The sequence below is a fragment of the Triturus cristatus genome, chromosome 6 (assembly GCF_964204655.1).
Source record: "Triturus cristatus chromosome 6, aTriCri1.1, whole genome shotgun sequence".
Taxonomy (NCBI): Eukaryota; Metazoa; Chordata; class Amphibia; order Caudata; family Salamandridae; genus Triturus; species Triturus cristatus.
The window spans coordinates 534,388,923-534,412,001 of record NC_140589.1 but is presented as its reverse complement, the minus strand read 5'-3'; the positions used below and the strand labels follow the sequence as shown (position 1 = coordinate 534,412,001).

Below are 23,079 nucleotides of genomic sequence, written 5' to 3'. Positions count from 1 at the left end.
AGATCCACACGGTGTTGCTCGGTTTGTTGTCCCAACCTAAAAACAAGAATCTCAGCAGGAAATTTGTTCTACTGGGGCTGGTGTTGGCGAAATGTCGGATTGTTATCTCGTGGCTGAGCCAAAGACCACCTCGAGTGACACAATGGGTGCGAGACGTGAATGAGTGGGCGATGGCTGAGGTGGTTCGTATGCAGCAAACCAGGCGAGATGAAAAACTAGAGGATGATTTACAGGCATGGAGAGCAATGTTGAGGGATATGCAGACTGAGGGGTCGCGTAATGCATCCCAGACTGGGGATACCAAGATTGAACAGGCAGGGAATAGAACGGATGACGATTAAGAGAAATGGGAGGATACTCACCCTAGAAAGACTAGACTGCCCACTGGTGCAGACACGAGGAAGGGAGAATGTTTTAAACATAAAAGGATATACAACCAGACATGGAAGGGGGTATGTTTAGTTAAGAAAAAGGGGGGAAGGTAGTTTTTTTTATTACAGGTTGGTCTTTGGACATTTTAGAGGCATTTATCAAAGAATGGTACCTCACGGGGCAGGAGCTGGATAGGGACACTTAAAAGTGGGGGTTTTGATTCCTGATGACTATCATGATGTATCTTTACAGCCCATACTTGCCCTACTCTTCTCCATGTTCAAGAATATCTGATGTTCCTTAATTAATAATTCCGAGAATGTTCATGCTATACTTGGTGTTTCTGTCTCAAATGTCAATAAAAGATATATTTAAAAAAACATGCCCTCACAATGAAAAGGCCATGAAAGCTATTTTCAGTGCAGCAGGGTTAGCTGTTCCTTAGGAAAGCACCGGGATACACTATTAAATGTAATAATCTTAACTCCACCTTGGTAACAACTACTGTTGCTTCACTGGTGAAGTCAGAATTTTAATATATATTTTGGAAAAGGTGCTTTTAGGAAGTTACTTTTTCCCCAACCTAAAGCATAGAGAATCCCTTTTGCATGAGCTTCCAACTGTAACCCAGGAGCTAAAAAATCTCCCTTGATGAGGTGTGAACCTTCTTCTAGAGCTGAGACAAAGGCCTTGGATGTGGAGAGTTGTTCTGCTTTACTGATAGAATAACCATTTGGGCTGTGCCCAGGAAATTAGTTATCTTGAAAGAGGCCTACCCTGTCACAGGCAAATGTCAGCTGAAACCTGAGCAGGGCCTTCCTTTATCCATAAAGTCAGACAGGCACCAATCGCAGTGGAAGAAGAGCTGCTCCCAGAACTGGTTTGAAATTTCCACAGAGCAGGGGTTGCTCATTTCCCCACCCACACCTCTAGGGTGGGAACAAGAGCTTTTCACAGAAACGCTCTGCCATCTTGGTTTTAGTTAGAGAGGGGCATTGTGGGATTGTTTGCAGTAGGGCACACAGGAACCACTTGAAAATCCAGTATGGTTACCTCTGGGAACTGTTTCCTATTGGTTAGGGAGTCACCCCACCCATAGGCTTTTGTCAGGCATATGTGTGACACTCCTGGGCACCCTCTTCAGAACACTACTGGACCTGTGAAATACAGAAGAAGGACTGCACCTGCTGCTGAGACCTTTGAGGAGACCTGAAAGGCTGGACCTTCTCCTACTTGTACCCAAGACAAATACTTTAACTCCAAGGGTCAATTGGCTGACCTCCTGTTAATCTATAGGGCCACAACAAGCTTTTAAAAGCCCTTTTTCTGAGGAGCCCAGCTGACCAGTTCCAACTGGACCTCTTTGAGACCCTTCTGCTGGCTTCTTCAGGAGTGAGTCCTGACCCTCAAGTGATGTACTTAGGTGCTGGAAACCTTGGCTGTGCTAAAGATTGCTCCACCTGAACGTTTTTGGTTTCAAAGACTGCCGGAGGACTGGAACAAACCTGCCAAGTCAATCCAATGAAAGTATATTGCTGCAGGGCCGATGATTCAGGTTGCTCAGAGCTTTTCCGTAGCAGCAACTCATGGAGCCCTGTTTGGCAACAGCTTGCAGCCTTACTCCACTGGAGGAATCTAAGCTCCAAAAGAGTGACTAAGTTCAAAGGTAGACATTTTTACCAGATGAAGGTGTCAAAATTATCTGTCCAGCGAGGGACTTTCCTTGGCTGCAGATTTTAAATTTCTCCTGCTCTGCGATTTCCTGCCAAAAGTCAACAGGTCTACCAAGACCCGTCTGAAAATTATCCATCTTTGTTGGACACTTCTTAGCCACAGCCTGCTTCCTTGCTACACTGAGAATTTTGTACTTCCTTTTCAGAGACTAAGTCAGAAGGTAAACGCCCAATCAGGTCAATCCTGGTATTGTATCTGACCTGCGCTCCATCTCAGTTAGGCCTGTAAAGCATGCCTTGATACTGGCGAAGTGCAACTAGATGACCACATTTGATGCTTAATGCTTTTTAGTGCTTTTTTCCTGTAAATCTTCAAACATTAATATCACTGGTTCTCTTTATTTGATTTTAGTTTTTTTGGTATAATTTTGTTTACTCTCTTATTTTATACATTGGAACCGGATTTTTATTTGGCTGTGTTTTCAATTTTTTAACTGTTTTGATATGTATAAATTCTTTACTCATTTTCTTAAGTCTGGCTGCTCTTTGCTCTGAGCTATCAGGGTTCAAGCTCAGGTTTAAATCATTGAAACCTTTACTGGACCTAACAAGAAAAGTAACATTATTATTGGCGGCGGACTACCATTCAACCCAACTAATAATCCTCTATCACAGAGCTACAGCCAGTCCACAGAAGTCCAAGAGCGTTTTTCCTTCAAGGTCCCTAGCAAATTCATCTTTTGCTGTCCCACATGGGAAGTGGGAAAGCCAGTGTTACTGGCTTTGGACTCAGAACCCAACAGAATTCCAAGAGTACATGCCTAGTTTGTTACTCTACTGTAGACAGGGGTTCAACGGCAGGCTGGTCTGTCCTTTTCCTCTGTTTCTTCACTCTTCTTTTTGTCTCTTCCCTTATGCAGGGGTTTAAAGATGAAAGTAGGAGGTTCTAAAGTTGAGAGCACCTACTCAATCAGAGATGCTGCATCATTCCTCTGCCCATGACTGAGCCTTCCAAGGTGCAGCCCACCGAGTGGCCAACAAGCATGACCAGCACTTTGGGAATTTAAAGAATGGCAGACTCAACCAGGGGTTAGGAAGACATCTCTTCTGAATATAATTCTTCTCATTCATAACTGGTTTCTTCCCTCCAAACTTCAAAGGGAACCTCTGGGGTGACTGGTGCCGGAGTTTTGCTTGCTTTCTATTGAATCTATGAGAGCAACGTGCACAGGCTTTTCAGAGAGAGACACATTTTCCCCCATACTTCCTCTTTCAGTTGAAGAATAAACTTTTTGATTGCCCATTTTGTTCAGGGCGAGCATATGAAGTGTAAGATGGCCCACACTGTAATTAACTTAGCCCAGCAGGTTAGATCAAAATCTGAATCTCATTAGGCGGAAATTCTTCAGGTTTGAAAATATAAAATGAAACACACAGAGGTAAAAACTCATACTGTGTATGTCTTTCCTGCATTGAGCCAATCCTAAAATATATTTTAAGCATTTTTTATGCAAAGTGCAAATACAGTTATAACTGAACAAGCTAATACTACAGTCAACAAGCATTGGCATAGACAATAGGTCTCCCCTTTGGGACCTTATAAGTGGTTAGCCACGCAACAGTTGATGTGGTTGCACCAAGGATATTGTGCTGCATAACTAAATACTTAGAAGGTCCCAAAAGCGAGACCTATTGGCTATGCCAATGCTTGTTTTTGTTTACCACTTAGTTTGCACTATATCACATGGGAAATGCAAATGTCTGATTGACCCGTGAGAAAGGAACTGTGGTTCCGAAACGCATCGGGCAGTGTTTGCCATATGCTTCGTGTGCGATTGCAAAAAATGGTTTTGCGATGCATCAAACCTAATTTTGCGATTCGGTAACCTGTTACGGAATCGCAAAATGGGTTTGTGATTTGCTATTTGGATGGGGCGTGTTTAGGGCGTCCCTTCCAAATAGCGAATACTAACAGAATGCATGAATGTTTTATGACTGTGAATGTGGTCGCAAAACATTTGCATATTACCACCTACTTTAGGTAGGTGGTAAGACAATCCCAAATGGGAAGAGGTCCCCAAGGGACCCTTTCCCCTTTGTGAATGTTTGTAAAAGCATTTTTAAGAGTAGGCAGTGGTCCTATGGACCACTGCCTGCACTTAAAAAATGAAAAGAAAACTTTTCATCTTTCTTTTTGTAAAGCATCTTGTGTTCCTTTAAGGAAAACGGGCTGCTTCACAAAATAAATGATTGCTTTATTTAAAATCAATCACAGACATGGTGGTCTGCTGATCTCAGTAGGCCACCATCCCTGTGATTTTTGCGATTCCTAGGGGGGTCGCAAATTGAGTCCTATCTCATTAATATTGATGAGGTAGGTCATTTGCAACACCTTAGGAATCGCAAAAAGTGTACTGCCACTTTCATGCATGCCGTTTTGCGATTTCCTAATTGCGATTCGTAAAGATTCCCAATTATGGAATTGCAAAACATTTTTTGATGCATCTGGCCCTTAATATGCATGCCCTTTAATTTAAATACCAGGCACCGTGCCCTTTGGGCATTTACGCCCAACCTTAGGATTGACTTATAGGTATTAAAAGGGAAGGTTTGCCTGGCAAAAGGCTTATTTTGACAGGTCGAAAGGGCAGCTTTATAACTGTACGGCTTCCATAGCAGGCCTGGAAACATGTTTTTTTAGTCAGTGCCACAGTAGTTAGTGGCACAATGAGTACAGCAGCACACTAGTAGCATTCATTTGCAGACCTTGGCTGCAGATGGTACCATATACTAGGGACGTACAACATAATTAAATGTGACAAACGTGTATGCCAATTTTGCCATGTTTACCAGGGAGAGCACTTTACCACTGGTGAGCAGTTGTAAAGGGCAAAGAGTTGGGAATTCTATGAGCTCTTCAATTTAATCTTCTTCTCTGGTCCACTAATCTTCGTAGTTGCTTGAGAGGTAAAAGGGAGTTAGCATCAATTTCAAATTGCAATAACAGTGAAACAGATGTGTCACACAATAAGGCCAGAACTACTAGGTGAAGTTAAATGGGTTTATTACAAACTCATAAACAAACTAATATAAATGAGTCTCAGAAGTGTAGAGTAGAAATACAAACTCACCCAAAAAAACAAATCTCCTAATGAAATTCAGTCTCAACAAAAAAGAGCATATTAAGAAGAAACTTAGTCACTGCGATGAAAAAAATGAGGAAAAGTATCTGAAGATGAAACTGAAGAATGCGATCCTCCTGCCTAGTCATTAGTAAATCTACAGGAATCTAATTTACTCTGCACTACACTAGAGTGGAGAAACCCTCATTAATCAGAGAAAAAAGGACAGGTGTCAGTATAATGAAGTCTCACGTACAAGTGCTCCAAATCTAAAGAATGTGTAGCATAAAGCCCCACACGGAGTGGTATCGCAAAGAAGTCTACACCTCATGAAGCCCTAAAGGTATCTGCCCCTAACTAACTATGCAACACCAAATAACACACAAAGAATTCAAGGTAACTCATGTCATCGTCTGTAGTACATTCCCATCTTCCACGGTAGCAATAGGCAGACCCTCCTGGTACAAACAGCTTAAAGTCAGGTGATATATGTCACCTCACTTTAAGCTGTGAGAAGCGTCAAGTGGAGGAAGGTTCAGAAGACTTAAAACAATGATTTAATTCTGAAAACTAAATACATTTTTGGCAAAGTAATATGTGTAAGTCAAAGTGTTTGCAGTCTCACAATAGAATGTGTTTTTCCCTAGAGAGATATTATCACCCGGATCTTTTCTTTTAGCAGACTAGAGTGCTGTCAAAAGCTGATGTGGGAGCAAAACAGTGCCACAGTGGAGAAGAAATCTCTGCTTTAGTTTTTCATGAATTTCCAGGGGAAAAAGCATAAGTTTCAACGACCTAGTGGTTGATAATTTGACAAGAATGCATTTTTAGCCTTCAGTAATAATTGGGCAAATAGAATAGGGGTAATTTCACTTTATAATTTTTAACATAGCTGGGTTTAAGGGGGAACAGAAATGGGTGGCTAGCATGGTGAATGCAAGATACTGCTTTGATGACATAAGTGACCTGAAAATGATCGAACTTTTACATAAGAAGAGGGATTTTAACTTTTTCCTTACTTCTTACCAGTTGTCTAGTATTGTGAAAAAGCAACCATGCTGTTTTATTAGCTATTTTCATTCTGAGTAATCTATCAATATGGCATGTTATCTGTCAGGTATAGTGAGTGTTTGCTTCATCCTTAAAATGTATGTCAAGACATGCTTAGACAACCTAGGGGGTTGGCTCCATGATTAGCATTGAAGTCAGTATAAAACAGCACAGTTTCTCTTCAAGTGATGGATAGGAAGTAGAGACATAGTAATGAGTCGTAGAGCGACTCACTGATTCCCTCTGGCTGCTTCACCGCCATGCGTCAGATATGGGATGACTAGGTACGAAAGAGACAGTTGAGTGAAGTGTCGGAGACTCATTTGCAGCCTGCCTTGACTGTACGATGAAATGGCGCCTTCTCTGGGGATCCGGGGGCAGGAATGCACTGCTGCTGTGCAGCGGGCTAACGAACCGCATGGACTTCTTTGTTGCAGGCGATGATTACTCATGCATGCTTTATGATACATCGTAAGTAAAATCCTATGTAAGCTCTTTGTAAACCTGATAGAGATAGAGAAAGCGCATTCCCTGTTCAGACTCAAAGGCACCAACTCAATAAAACACAAGCATTGGCCGCGCGGCTAATAGCGATCGCGATCAAAGCGAAAGTAATCGTGAGTGGTGCGCGCTCAGCAGTGATTGTCGGTTGCACGCGTGCACACTCGCGTGCACTCAAGCTTTAGGCCACAGGCAGCACTTTAAAAATCCCACATACAAAATGTCTCTCCGAGCCAGCGCATGCGCTGGGCTCAACGAGAACTGAAAAGAAAGGGGGGCAATTATTTTGGGTTCCCAATTAAACTATAATATCTAAAGTAGCTACAGTAATTCTGAGTCCCATCTGTAACAGGGCTAGATGGGCACAGTTACAAGTCTGAATCAGACAACGGTTTTGCACTGTCTGACTATACATGGGTGTGCATGCTTGTGTACATGCAGGTGTTGAGGGGCCTCCTACATTGTAAATAGTTCTTTTCTGGATGGATGGTTAAAGCAAGGGAGTTGCCAGAAGGAGGGGTCTTTAATGATCTGCCAATAAAATGTTTGCATCTCACTGGATGTAAGGAGAGTCTGTTTGGGGGCCTCCCTGAAGCATTTGGTTGACAGTAATTCGGGGAGGTAGGTCAGAGCTTGTTGTTTTGTTGAAGGATTTTCTAAACAAGACATTGGCCTTTATTACACAAGTCCCCAGATATGGTGCAATATTTATAGCACCGATGAAAAAAGACTCCCTGGAGTTCTTACTTTTTCGGCTGCAATAAATACACCTAGTTATGAGTATTCTCGAGATTATAGGACATACCATGTGGAATTTGGTGTTTTGCATACCAAAAGTCACATGCTGCAGTAGCTACTTGGGCTTTTGCATCTGCTAAATTTTGGCAAGTTTGAGCTGTTAGAATATAAATTGGGAAAAATCTTACTGTTGGATTTTACCTATAAAATCACTCATAATTCCAATAACCATGCAAACAGGAGTTTGAATGGCCTTTAGAATTTAGGATGGCACTCATAATCGAAGCAACAGAGTTTTGAACTCAGTCATATGTTTAGTTCGAAGCCAGTACAGGGCCTCATTTTAAACGTAATATGGTCTGCCCCCTTCAGGCAGCATCATTTTTTACATTTTTGAGTTTGGTTGGATGTAAATTTTGCATAAGGCTGCATTGAAGTAGTCACTCTTAGAAATCACAACAGCCGGCACCAAAGCGACCCTTGCAGCAGGTGCAAAAAATTCAAGGATTGTTTGGGTAAGGTAGATTGTCAGGCGATAAATGTAATGTCAGAGAGGAGTAAATCTCTAGCCTTTTTTGGGGGCATATTATCAAGCCAGGCGATAAAATTATCTCCGCTTTAGCGGCAGAAAACTACTGCTAAAACGGCGATAATGGGCTTGATAATATGCTCTATGGAATTCCATTTGAAGCCAATGTTAGACGTCCTTCACATCTAACATGGGCTTCAATTGGAATTCCATAGAGCATATTATCAAGCCCATTATCGCCGTTTTAGCGGCAGTTAAAGCGGCGATAATTTTATCGCCTGGCTTGATAATATGCCCCCATGTTGGGAAACTACGCGCACTTGTTTTACGAACGATAACAAACTTACGCATTTATGGTTGTTTACCAACTGTAGCAACCTGGAACGCTCACAACCTATAAAATCACATCATACGATTGCCATTTTAGGTGTGACAACATTACGCAAGTACAGATTTAATCAACAACACCATTAAATATAATTTTCATTTGTAAAGGCCACAGTTTCCACGCCTAAATGTCTTTGGTGCGTAAATGGCTTTATCACTCGTGTCTCATATTGCCTGATGAATGTAGTGCGTTGTGTACGAATACATTGCCTCTAAGCACCACAGACTCTTTGTAGGAGAACGGAAGATGTAGCAGAGCGACCTGGCTACTCGGTAGGTGGCTTAACTACTAGTCTATGATGGCCCCTAAAAGAAGTTTTACTAATATATCACAGAATAGAATCTCAAATCAACTAATGAATAATAAGTGCATGATGATAGTAGTAAGCTCTTTGGAATTATTTAGAATCATAAACCTGATTTACAAACGAGGATTTGGCGTAACGGATAGAACGGTCGACCTCGTAGCTGGGGAACCAGGTTCGAGTCTCAGCTGTGACACTCAATATCCTGTTATTCTGGGAAAAACACTTAATCTCCTGTACCTAACAAAATGAATGTGTTCGCCTCCAACACAACTGGTGCTCATGTAAAGAGCACTCTGACACCTTTGGGTCAGGTTCACTGCTATATAAAACAAAAACAAATAAATATAGTTCTGTAAGATTTATGGTTTACTAGATTTGAGCTTCAATAAATCCAACTGCTCTTATTCACATCATTGCATGCTAAATTGTTACAGTGAGTAGCGTTGCGCCCTTTGTGGAATACCATTCAAGAATGTCAAAGTGAACTTTCAAGACCATCGATACTAGTGACATTTAAAGTACCATCATATCCCTTGTTGTTTTGTCCTTGTACCCAGCTCTAATTTTTTCATGTTCAGAAAAGCAAAACCTTGAAATAACCCAGTGCACCTCGGCCTTCATCTTAAATGAGCTTTTAACGGAAATTATACCCAATGAATGTCAGTGTCTTGACTTAGTAAAGAGAAACCTGCCATTAAAGATTGGCCCTGTTTCAGCTTATTTGGATATGTATCTGAAGCCTGCCTCAAAGAAAAGGAGTATATAAATAGTAGGTTCTAATGAAGACAGCAAAACTAGCAAAGAACGGTGAATAAGTGGCTAACCATAGTGAAATAACATAAGAATGAAGGTAGGCAGAGATGATGATGACACAAGATGGAGGTTTATTCTTGAGATTAAATTATGCGTTTTAGGTCACAAGAATAGTAGGTTGGAAGGTAGTAGAAGAAACAGTCCCACAAGGAGCAACATCCCAGCTGCTCAGCCCTCACAGTCCAACTGCCATTCACTCATCCAGGCATGCATGAACATTCTATGACATCACTCACACTATGGCTGAGCAGCAGGGCACAGAATATCAATGAAGAAATACACATCAACAAGAACAGGTTACCACACATCTCCCTCCCTTTAAAGAGACAGTAACAACCAACACTTAAAATAGGGAGCAAACACACATCATAATAAAATTAGACACATGAGAAAAAGAAAGGTACACTCACACAAAACACACCCACACTCTCCCTTCATCAAGTGGAAATAAATGTGCCACAAAGGGTGCAACACAAATGTCCCAGAAAAGAAAGGTGCCATGAAATCCCCCCATAATAAGAAATCATGCAGGGAGAACCAGGGTGCAGGAAATGCCCCTGCAAAATGTAACTGTACCAAGGTTTAGGCACTAATGCCCACCACCAATAAACATAAGTAGAACTTGAGGATAAATTCAATATCTTATCCCACAAAAATGTAAATGTAAAGTGGTTTGAGCACAATAACACGCCCACCACCAGAAAATTCAAATTAAGATTTGAGTGTAGCAACCTTGAAAGGAGGAGTCACATACCAGAAGTAGGTTGATAAGATTTATATCAGTAAGCTGCCACCAGTTCATCACATCCCTCAACTCCAACCGACCGTCCTAGAATTCCCAACCCCGACATTCCACGCTGTCGCCTGGACGTAGCTCAGGTGCCATTCCATCCTTCCCCGATAACAAAATAAAGCAAATATCTAGATAACTCAAATTAAGCATAAACAAATGTACAGCACAAGGAATGATAAAACAAAATACACAAAGGAGTAAAAAGTTCACACACACATTTGGTTGAGAGTCACCCCACAATGTAATCCTTGTGCCACACCTGTTTGCGTCGTTCACTACATGCTCTGATTATACATGGTTCCCTCAAACACTCCATCTCAGATGACTCCTCCAAATGGGTTGGCACCATATCCACTCTGTTCTCAGGAATGACAGAGGTCCTGTCTCTGTTCCACACCTTGCCATCACTGGTGTGAACTACACTCTGTGACACCTTAACCACTTGTTTGGGAAAAGAAAACTTGGACTCACCTTTGAGAACATATCCTGGCTTCTTGGTTCTGATCCAACATCCCACTCTCACATCACCACAATCAGATTTTGCACCAAGCTTTCCATACCTTTCTTGTACTTTCTTTCTTACAGTCACCACCCCAGTCGGATTGCATCATCAATATGATTATGACCCATCCACTCATGCTTGAGTTTAGAACTGGGAACACTACCCTAAAAATGACTTTATTTCCTCCTACACCAATTGTGTGCCAATTTCTCTCATGATTTCAGCAGGGCAACCCTCCCTCCAAAACACTTTGCGTAGAAATTGTATGACCAAAGCAGAAGTAACACTATTTACAAAACTAACCTCTGGCCACTTTGACATATAGTCCATGAGGACACTGGCGAATTTGGACTTCTCACCCAAAATATTTATAGGGGCCACTATGTCTAAAGTCAAGCCCATGGAATGAAAGAGAATCCACTGGTTTAACAGGGGAAGGTTGAGTCACCTGGGACTTATTACTTATGACACAAGGTTCACTGTCTCGCAAAAAACATTCCACTGCCTTGTCCACTCAAGGCCACCAAAAATCCTCACGCACTCTACGACTCATTGCTCTTATACCGATATGACCCTCATGAGCTAGTTCCAGAATTTTCTGTCTCACAACAGTAGGCACAACCAACTGGCCTTACCTCCGTAGTAGACCATCATCACATGTCAATTCAGGAGCCAAATGCCCATACAAAGTGAATTTCCCATCCAGAGATTTTGAATTAGGCCAACATTGTGTGACCCATGACATAACTTTGCAAAGAACAGGATCCTTGTGTAACTCCTCTCGCTATTCATCCTCACCCACTGCCCCACATACCACACTGTTGATAGAATTGGCCAAACACACCACTTCTTTATCATCATCATCATCCACCTCCTCACTATCTGAGACATTTTATGGGCATTCTGGACAAAAAGTCAGCAATGATGTTATACTTGCCTGGAACATGCTCAATTTCATAATGAAATTCTTGTAAGCAATGCTTCCATTTGGCAATCCAGGGAGTTGCTTTGTCCCCCCGCCCATATTTAGTGCTAAACAACTTAATCAACTGCTTATGATCAGTTCTTAACAGGAAAGGAACACCCCATATGTAGGTGCGGAAGTGCTGAGCATCCCACCGCAGTGCCAGGGATTCTTTCTCAATGGTTGAGTATGTATGTACCACACCCCTAAGGGCAATGAAAGCGAACACCACAACATCATCTCTCCCGTCATATCTCTTCTGCATGAGAACCGCACCCAATCCACAGTTACTAGCATCAGTAACTATGATGCTGCTGTCTCTTGGGTCAAGCAACTTGCCACTCATCATCCTACCCAAACAAGATTCCTTTCTTCAAAAAATGTTTCTCAGGGGACTGGTTTTGTCCACAAAATGGGGATTACATTTTGGGTAATGCTCAGATAACCCCAGGAAGGACCTCAGATGATCTTTATTGGTGGGAACAGAAGCTTCCTCTTGGTCTTAAGTAACTTGAATTTGGGGCTTATTTGGATATGTGGTGACCTAAGTAATCTACACAGTGCTGCTCAAATTTGCCTTTGTCTCCCCTCAAAGTCACTCCCCTGTTTTGTAAATTACTCAAAATATTGTCCAATCGTACATTATGCTGTTGGGAACTATGACCAAAAATCAGTATATCGTCCTGAAAATATCGCAGACCCTCACAATCTTTAAATATCTCATTCTTCAGCCTTTGAAAGACAGATGAAGCAGATGCAAGTCCGAAGGGCATATCTTTGAAACAAAAGGCACCCTAAGGAGCCACGAATTAGATCAAATGCCTAGATTCCTCAAACAAAACTACCTGGTGGTATGCTGCTGACATATCTAGGGTGGTAAAAATTGTAGCGCCCTCTAAAGTACTCAACATCTCAATGATATTGGGAAGGGGTTCCCTATACCACTAAATATTTTGATTAAGATCATGCAAATCAACACAAAGGCGCAAAATCTTGTCACTCTTACATGCTAAAACCACAGGTGCAAGCCATTCTGAGCTCTCAACAGGCTTAATGACATTCAAATTGCAAAATGTATCTAACTCCATGCACAATTAATTTCTCAAAGATAACGGTACTCTCCGTACTGTATGCACAACAGGTATGGCACCAGTTTTTAGAATGATTCTGTGCTTGAACCCAACCAGTTTAACTTATTGTTCCATAAACACCTTGGAGCATTTTTCAATCGAAACACAAGCAGATAACACATTCATTAGCATAAGCAACAATTTGGACCTAGAAATCCCACAATCTGGGTGATTAGGATCCAGAATTATGTCTAACTCTCCTTGATCATGCCACCCTAATAAGTTTGAACCTTCCTTTGTTACAAATACCACACCACTTTCAGATTTACCCTCAAATTCCAACAGACAATTAAATTGAACTTCAACTTCTATTCTTTTTCCTCCATAAGCCCCCATCTTGACTTTGGATGGTTGGAGATCTTGGGGTTTAAACTTCGAAAAATCTTCAAGGCCAGTCAATGTGAAAGGTGACCCTGAATCTGCCAGTATGCAAAACTTCACACCATTAATCATTACATTACACAATTGTGGTGTCCTACGTTCTGGTTTCAATACACCCACCACCTCCTCATGTGCCTCGTTGAACTCCTTATCAGCAACACTTGCATTCTTATCACATGCTGTGATTGTCAAAATCATATCCTCATCATCATTCTCACATGTAGACTTATCAACCTGAGATTTCACAGGCTTGAGCTCGCTTCTGCAAACCTGTGAGAAACACCCCTTACGATTACACTTGCAACATGTGACACACAACGCCTGGCAATTTAAGTGAACATGTCTACCACATCTAAAACATATAGTAATATCACCACTTCTATTCCATTTGCTATCTAAAGAACAGTACTTCTTACCCTCTCTACATACTTCTTTAGCTTGTCAAGAATTCACTACTTTAGAGGTACTTGTATTACCATGGCTTGAAATCTCCCCAAAGTAAGCATCAGAATTCTCTACAGCTCTAGTTATGTGGATTGCCACCTCAAGACTAGGATGTCAGAAGACAACAACCTCAACCTTTCTTGAATCTTTTTGTTATGGGTTTTTTCTATTAGCTGATCAGAAATAATCTCGTCTTTGAATTCTCTGTAGTTACAAGTAATTGCCAGCTGACGTAAAGCTGTCACAAAATGATCAACAGATTCTCCTTGTTGCTGTGCTCTTTGTAGGAACTTTTGTCTTTCCAATACAACATTCCGTAAAGGAGAAAATCTTTTATCCAGGGTCTTGATCACAGAAGAATACTCATCAACTATGTCCACTGCTACCATCTCACGAGATGCCTCTTCCTGGTGTACTTGTACCTTGACTTCTTGTATCGGCAATGTTTTAAAAATGGATCTACCCTCTGGGCCCAAATTGTATACAAGTAATTCCTTTTTCTTTAAATTGGGGAAAGTTTCACCACCAATGGCATCCAACTATGCTTCAAATGCCTCTTTCTACTGAATCCAAGACAAATGGAGCGTGCCCAGCGTAAGGTAGGGCTGCAATGCTCTCCATTATGAAAAGTATCATGGGTAATAGAATGTTAAATATAAGCACCCTGATAAGAAAGCTTGAAGTTTCACCTTTCACTTGCCAGATGCTGTAACATTGCCACAGCGAGGATACTCAACAGTATAAATACAATACCTGCAATTACTGTTGATAATCCTTAAAATTGGTAAAACTATGCCAAGAGTGGTCAGTAGGTGGCGCTGCTGTCTTAAAAGTGAGCCCGACATTGGATTATCCTGCAGGTCCACTGGAAATATGATGCATACTGAAAGCAAATTGCCCAAACAAAGATGGCTGCCGGAAGATTCAGCTGTCCGGGACATGGAGGCCTGCCTCAAACGCAGTAATGAGTGGCAACGAGGAACTGGCAGCTGGTACCGTAGGCAGTGTATGTTCGTGATTAGTGTACAATGCGATGCCGGTGCGAGTCCGCCCACCATCGCCGTAAGAGAAAGGAGGAGTCACGCACCAGAAGTAAGTTGGTAAAATGTATTTCAGTAAGCGGCCACCAGCACATCACACCTCTCAACTACAACCGCCCGTCCTAGAATTTCCATCCCCCGACATTCCACGCTGTCACCAGGACGTAGGTCAGGTGCCATGCCAACACAACAAACCTGCTCATTAACCAACAATTCAAGTAAAGCTTGGGGTCACAAAATGCCCATCAACAAAAAAGAGATAGAGTAGGAGAATGCCCCCCTCAAAATGGTTTGAGCGCCACTACATTACCCACCACCATAAAAATCCAAGGATCTCAATATGCCCCAGTAAAGACAGTTTATTATTTAACATCACACCCACCACCAGACAATTCAAGTAAAGATTTTGGTCAAAACACACACCCATCAAAAATGGTCTGAGCTCAAAAACATGCTCACCACCAGAAAATTCAAAGAAAGCTTCAAATTCAAGCAAGAATAGTTTGAGATGCAAAAAATCAATAATCCCAGCACCAGCAAATGCATGTACTGTAAAATACTGTAAGAAGTAACCATGCGTATGAACTGCCCAAGGAGTAACACTAACCCTTACTACAGCCTAACCCACGTGCAGCACACCATATTTAACTCTATAGTAATCAAAGATAAGAATTAAACACAGTAAAAACTGCAAAAAAAACTACAAATTCACAAAATATTCAAAATTCAGAAATTTCCATGGATGGCACAAATTCCACAAGGCACAAATACCTATATGCTGGCAATAAAAAACTTGCATAGAATATACATAATTACTTGTCAAAAATCCTGTAAAACAGCATAGTGTTGCACATGCCAAATAAAGCACTAACACCGGTACTCAAACCTAGTACCCGAGTACCCTCCTGCTGGTAAGAAAAAGGGTTACCAAACCATCTTCATCACCAGTGAAATAACGTAAGAATGAAGGTAGGCAGAGGTGATGATGAAACAAGATGAAGGTTTATTCTTCAGATTAAAGTAGGCATTTTAGGTTACAGGAACAGTAGGTTACAAGGTAGTAAAAGAAACAGCCCCACCGGAAGCAGCATCCCAGCTGCTCAGCCCTGATAGTCCCATTGCCATTCAATCATCCAGGCACACATGACCATTCATGACATCACTCACACTATGGCTGAGCAGCAGGGCACAGAATAGCAATAAAGAAATACACATCAACAAGAACAGGTTACCACACATAGTAATACTGCATATGAAATATCAGGAACAAATTTATAAATTGTATCTAACTGATAAGCTTTGCAGTAATGGTTCTATGAGAAGGTTGCATCACTCTGACAGATATGATTGTGCGACCCTTCCATGCTGAAGCATCCTTTCATACAGAGAGTGATCTTCTGCTTCATAGTTTGATGCATGATAATTAACTTGGCATATTATATCATGCATGTCATATATGTTTTGCTACTTCAAAGATGCTTTTGTTACAACGGTCAAAACTATGCTGATACTTCAAACTATCAAGACGGAAAATCCAGTTAACCAGTTACAAATAGTTTCCACTGAATCCAATTTTGCTGCAGTATTTTAATCATAACACCTTGTTTTTTGTGCTCAGAGCAACACCTCTGCCATTTGTAAGCACTGTAAGTTAGAGGTGGTATTATTACTCAATTTAGTGGTGCTGAATTTTTGAACTCGGAAGGATGGATTGTAGAGTTGGCCTTGATAGACTTCCAATCTGTAATCGGCATCACCATGCTTCAGCAATGAATATTGAGCTCACTTAGCCATCTAACCTGCTGGATATTGGAGTAGACTGTCCCAGAACAAAACATGGACAATCTTTGTATTGAGCAAGGATACCAAAATACATCAATACAATCAACTGGGACAACAATTAGTGGCGTGAAAATACAACTAGACTCCACATCCTACCAGTTCATTAAATGTTCAAAGCTCCTTGTTTGGTTGAAACTAATTGTAACTGGTCAACTGCAATTTCTACATGGGTTACCAGATACAGTTGTTTGAACAGTGTCTCAGGTGCAGCAGTATTCTTTTAGAAAGTGCGTGTCAGCTACTAAGAAATCTTTTATTGTTCTCTCAATCTGCAGTTCAAGCAGCATTGTTGTGAGCTACGCTGTGATCTTCCAGCGAGGTAGATCAGAGACAAAAAAGGACAGTGAAGAAATTCCAGTGATTGCATCCAACAAGGTGGAAAATGGGAAAGACCTGGAAGAGGTGGGAGCGAAGATCACACCAGTATTAAAGTACACAGTGACCGAGCTGCAAGAGATGGTTGCCATGGCCCTGCAGGATGACCGATCCCTGCCGGTGGATCTCAGATCATTGCGCTTTGTGCAAGGTTAGTGCATGATGAAAGTTTCCATTTAATCTATGGCCTATCTGGTGTTTTTCTATATTAATGCCTCTTCCATTCCACTCTACTAATACTCTAAAGTATTCTTAAAATTCATATATTCTGTGGTGAATGAAATACCAATAAAACTCCAGAAGACGATTATGTGGTGTGTAGATTTTCTGAATACATTGGGCCCGAATCGCAACTTTTTATGCACCTCAGGTCAACTCAAGTAAACTTTAGTTGGTAAACAAGTCATATGTATGTTTAAATCTCAAGGTATGGGTCATAAAATCAATAGCTGTCAACATTTATGAAGGCAAATGGAACTTTATACTACTGAAAATACTCCATCGAGGAGGATTTTAGCGGGGCTCAGTTTGTGGTTAGAGATACGCACAAAGGTTTGAGCAGATGTGGTCAACGGGGCCCCTGTCTTGACTTTATTGACTGTGGAGGCTAATAGTGGGCAACCAAAAGGTGTACCTAAGGAGAACCAGATATGAATTGTGAGGGATCTTTAGGGATGAGAGGTGTGACAAACTCTGCAAAAATATAAACCATTGAAATAAGCCTTTGTCAGAAAGAAAATAGTGACAAAGATAGCAAAAATGCATGATGGAGCTTTGACGTTCATCCTTGTGAGAAATTGGGTTGTTGGTTGACTGGAATGTGAGCCCATGTCAAGCATCAGCCACACTCCCTTGCAGGGTGAAGCACAAAAAGTCACTAAATTAACCTGTGCGTATCACTCAGTAGTTTGGCACACAAAGCAGTCAGGCTTAACTTAGAGGCAATGTGTAAAGTCTATATGCAGCACACAAAACATAATAAAGTAAATACACAACACATGAAAAACCTCAAACAAATTTAGAAAAATAGAGTAAATATTAATAATAGTTTTTAGGGATATCTAGCGCCTGAAACCTCAAAGCGCCAACTGCGGGTATCTGGTTGCAGTGACGGCCTGTGTAGGGCGTTTTACTGGGGCGGTGATGTGGCGCAGAGGAGGGGCAGGGTGGGGGGTTGCAAAATGCGGCAAATGGCCGATTTCAGGTAAGTTCCGAAAAAAATTAATAAAACAAATTTCGTTGCGCGCGCTGCCTCGCATTTGGCAATGCAGCACGCGCAACGACATTCGTTTTATTAATTTTTTTCGTAACTTACCTGAAATCGGCCATTTGCCGCATTTTGCAACCAAAAACCCTGCCCCTCCTCTGTGCCACGTCACCGCCCCAGTAAAACGCCCTACACGGGCCGTCACTGTCTGGTTGCATGAGAAGTTAAGGGCGACCGCGATGCAGCATAGTTAGGATACAAGAAGTGGATTAGACCCAGTCAGCACTTACCTTTGGACTTAAAAAAATGTCTAAGAAGGTAGAACTTCAGTGGGGCAAGGTTGCAGGAGCACCTGAAAAGAGTGCTTAGTCAGCAGATGGCCATAGAGCAAAGCCATGGTGAAGATTTGTACCTTCGAACTTAGTTGCCGAAATGAAGTCGAAATCTCCAGTGGGATGAGGCAGAGGGCTGTAGCTGAAGACAGTTCCATGAGGTCAGATATCCCTTTGGTGAAGGACCGCTGAAGAGGGTTTGCAGCTGCAGAGAAGAACATAGCGGTAGAAGCTGCAAAGTCTATCCAACTGACTATGCATCTCGGACGGATAGACGAGCAGGTTGGTCCCGGTCTCCTCTTGGTTCTGAGAGTGCTTTTTGGCAAAACTTTGTCTGTCTTCAGTTTTGGAAATTTGTCATTTGTACATCTTTAGCACCACAACCAAGAGTCAAGGACTAGCAGAACACCTCTTGGGGGTTTAGGACTGATTCAAGCTGGGTCCAGGTGCTGGTTCAAGATGGTGGGAGCGTGTTATGTTCCTATGGCTCTGAACAGGAGGCTCACGAACTAGCCATTCGAGTCGCTTCTGGCAATTCTGGGTGCATGTGAAGATACAGGGCTCAACAGCAGAGCCTCTGAGGGTTTAAGGCAGGCTCCAGGCAGCAAAGCAGTCCTTTCAGGTACAGCAGTCTGGCAGAGTGCGCAGCTGGTCACAGCAGCAGGCAGTCCTCTGAGAGTCCTTCTGCAGGTCCAGCAGTGAACTGAAGAGTGAGTCAGAAATTCCTAATTTTATGACCCGGAGTCCTTTTTCTGGAAGGTGGGAGAAGCTTCTGGAAAGGGTCTTTGAAAGTTATGGAATTTCCTGACCCGCGTGCCCTGGCTCCAAGCTAGCTGCAGTGACAGTACAGGGTTGTTAAGCCTTTTGCATGGAGACAGGACACAGCCTATTCAGGTGTAAGAGGGCCTATGCTCAGCTCAGCCCCTATCCTACCAGTGATGAACCATTAAGGCACACTTAATCCCTCTATTGTGTGATTGTCTGGAAGGAATTCACAAAGTCTGTCAGCTACACCCAGTCATGTGACCGAAAACAGGCTGAAGACACTAAGAGCTACGGGCAGGAAAATGCGAACTTTATAAATGTGCCATTTTCAAAATTGTAATGAAGAATTTGACTTTTCCATTAAAGAGAGTTTAGCATTACAATTCCACAGGTGCCAAGCACGACATATCTCAGGGGTGACATATATAATAAAAGAGGAGTTTAAAATGTGCTAAAGGAGTTTAAATGCAAAGTTCACATGGCAGTGTGGCACTGCATTCAGGCTAAGATGGCACGCCTGTGTCAAGATTTAGAGTGCTACTTAGGTAGGTGCCACGAAAGGTGATACAGGCCCACTGGTAGCATTCAATTTACAGGCCCTGGGTATATGGTATTGCAATCTACAAGGGACTTACAAGTAAATTAAATAGACCAATTAGGTATATGCCAGTCAAACCATGTTTAGAGGAGTGAGCACAAGCCCTTTAGCACTGGTTAGCAGTGGTAAAGCACAAAGTGGTAAGGCTAACAAAAACAAACTCAACAAAAATAGGATCAGTGAACCGAAACGTTCTTAGTCACTCTGCAGAGAGGGCCAGTTCAACAATCCCTCTACAACAACGTTTATTCTTTTCCCTTGAGGAGACCTTTAGAAATCACCAGAGCTCTGTGTTTTTTCAAGAGCTCATGCATGCCATTTATTTTATCATGTCTTTTAAGTTATGCAGATGTACAGTTCATAAAATTCATTAATATTACTGAAGCTGATTTATAGCAAAGCAGGATTTGAAGTGATATTCATTTGAATCAAACGTATATTAATGTACCTTCACAATTTCTTTGACTATTTTATGTCAATCATGCAGAATTAAGGCTTTTCACACATGCATTTCTCATTCCCATTCAAAGTGTTATTCATTATTTTCTGCAGGCTTAATTTCTTTTCAGACAAATTACAAATGCAGCTTAGTTACAAAGGGCCATAATAATCTTAACAAGTAATAATTAATTTCATTCAATTTCCGTGAAGTTTAGAATACATTATTTTATTGAACTGCAAAACGGTACAGCAGGTTTGATCGCAAACCCCCAACCTGTCTCCAGCTTTTCCTACAAGAGATTGTCCACACATCTAAACTCTTCCTCGAATGGCTGCAATTATGGAATTTAAAATGCTCTCCCAGACCATATTTTAATACTAATAAATGTTATCGGTGCCTGAGGTATATCGTGGTTGTTTTGTGATTTTCGTGAGGGTGAAGTGAAATAAAGCGACCTCCTGTGGTGGCTTGGCTCATGAATTCTTATCATATTCTGGATATTACCCAAAGAGGGCCTGTCTCACTTGACTAGCAGTAGGTCAAACGCTCTGATAACGAATGGGCAATACTACCGATGTTGCATTATGTAGGATTTTATGTAGCATTTTTTGTGTAGGATTGTTTTTTTTCATTGCAATATGCAGGATGCATTATGTAGGATGACAAGTTTCAATGAGCTATGAAGCAGATGGTAAAACATGAAACTGATAGATTACAGAACTCTCATGACAATGCATCACATTGGTCACGAAACCTCCAAAGCAGATTTTATTATCTACCAAATCATGCAGACCTGTATATTCTACAATGCCATCGATGGTATAGTGTGGCCTGGGGATTTATTTGTATAGTGAATATTTGCCTGCAATGGTTAATCATCAGTTGCATGTTAGAACCAGTTAACGTGGCTCCGGCACAAGGAGGGTACAACCCAGGACTTTGCGGTGTTATTGAATGCATTCTGTCTGGCAATATATTTCTTCTCTGGGAAGTCTGAACTGAGCAGCCCTGCTGCAGAGATGAACGTGGCCTCGTGAGAAACCCAATGCAAGTGTGCATTGATAAGGAGGTGCCCAGGGCCGGACTGGCCGTAGCGGGCACCGGGCATTTACCCGGTGGGCCGCCAGGGTGGGGGCCGGTTTTAGGCCCCTGGGGGATCGTTTTTCTTACCGGGGGCCGGCAATATCGGCCCCCTTTAATAAAATTGGACAAAACCGGCCCTTGTAACTGATCGGCCTCACCCTCCACCTCCCCCCCCAGGGGGGGCGGCTGAGCAGTTTGCCAGGGCCGGTTTCGGTTCCCAGTCCAGCCCTGGCGGTGCCACAGACGTTTATGTGCTCATCCCTGGAACAGGGTATAACCTCAGGAAGACTAAAGCATGGACAAGTTGCTGCAGTGAAAAAAGAGACCCTCAGCCTTCCTGGAAAACTTGAAAAACTTCTGCATATATACTGACTTCTGGTAAGAGAACACCAGTTCGGCTTTAGACCGTGACACAGCAATGAAGCAGAAATCCTCCAACGTTTAGATGCTGTTTATGCAAGTTCTTGGGAGATGACACGTCTATTTGTTTTTCCTTCTACACCTGCGATTGTTATCTGACACAGTTAGGCCACACAGAACTACTTATTGTGATTAGAAGATGCATAGCAACTGATGGAAATGTCCAAAAAGGTCAACCATGTTCCTCTAAAAACACTCACAAATGTCTAATAATGAAAGTCTCAATACCGCCCAAGGTACATAAGGAATACACTATGCTGCTTACATGGCCCCATGCTATACCTTTTATACATCGAAATCCTAGGAAAACTAAGGGGCATATTTACAAAGAAATGATGCAGCGCCACAGTGCACGCAATTTAGCCGCACAGTATCATTTAACAAATGCAGAGATGTGCCATATTCACAAGAATATGGCGCACCCCTGTGTTTTCCCTTGCACCGGCGCTAAGAAAGCTGCCTAGTGGCAACTCAGACACCCTTGCACCTTGCGTTGCAGGGGTGATTGCTTATGTGCAGGAAGGGATACCAGAAAGCTGGAAACATAGAGCAAAAAGTGAAGAGAAATAAAAGTATTTCTCCTCGTTACACCACTCTAATGCCTGCTTTTTAATGGCATTAGTTTTGGGTGCTGCCTCAGATTTACAGATCCTTGTAAATTTGGGGCAACGTAAAAAAGCAATGGGTGTTGCAGTGAATTGCCCACAGCAACACCCATTGCATGTCCCTTTCACACGAAGTTATACATGAAAAGGGACCATATTTACTAAACCATGGAAAGCCACGGAAGGTAGCGTTGCGCACTTTGTAAAAATGGGTGAGCACACAGTGCCACCGGAGCTTCAAAAAAAGGGACTTTCCGGTGGCGCTATGGGCTTGTAAATATGGCCTAAATATGCACCCAGCGCAATCAATAAAGATTTTTTGCGCCCCCGCAGGTCATATTTTGGAGGCTCGTATTTGTAAAAAATTTGAATTTATCACCCATTTTCAAGTATTTCGAGCCCTCATGATGCCAAACAATGTTAATTATATGTTAAACTTTCACAAACCGACACGCAAAAACAGCCAAAAGCTCAAGGTATATGGTGTCCTGTAGCTAAATAGCACCAAAAAAAGTTTGAGCAATCACTGATACAACCATTTTCTTTTGTGTTTGAATTTTGATTTCTTTGAGATGCAATAACAATATTTCATGTAGAACTCAGTGTATAACCATCCTTTTACACCCAGGGTATAAAGTACACTGTAAGGGTGACTTGGTGGAT

General features: G+C 41.9%; 1 protein-coding gene across 1 annotated transcript in view; it reads left to right on the top strand.

Annotated features, from left to right (window-relative positions):
- The window catches only part of IMPG1 (interphotoreceptor matrix proteoglycan 1), a 1,638,967-nt gene that overhangs the window by 972,562 nt on the left and 643,326 nt on the right, over positions 1-23,079 (top strand). The window contains exon 10 of the mRNA XM_085609628.1: positions 16,865-17,115. Coding sequence (XP_085465754.1) covers positions 16,865-17,115 — 251 coding nt within the window. The remainder of the gene's footprint in view (positions 1-16,864; positions 17,116-23,079) is intronic.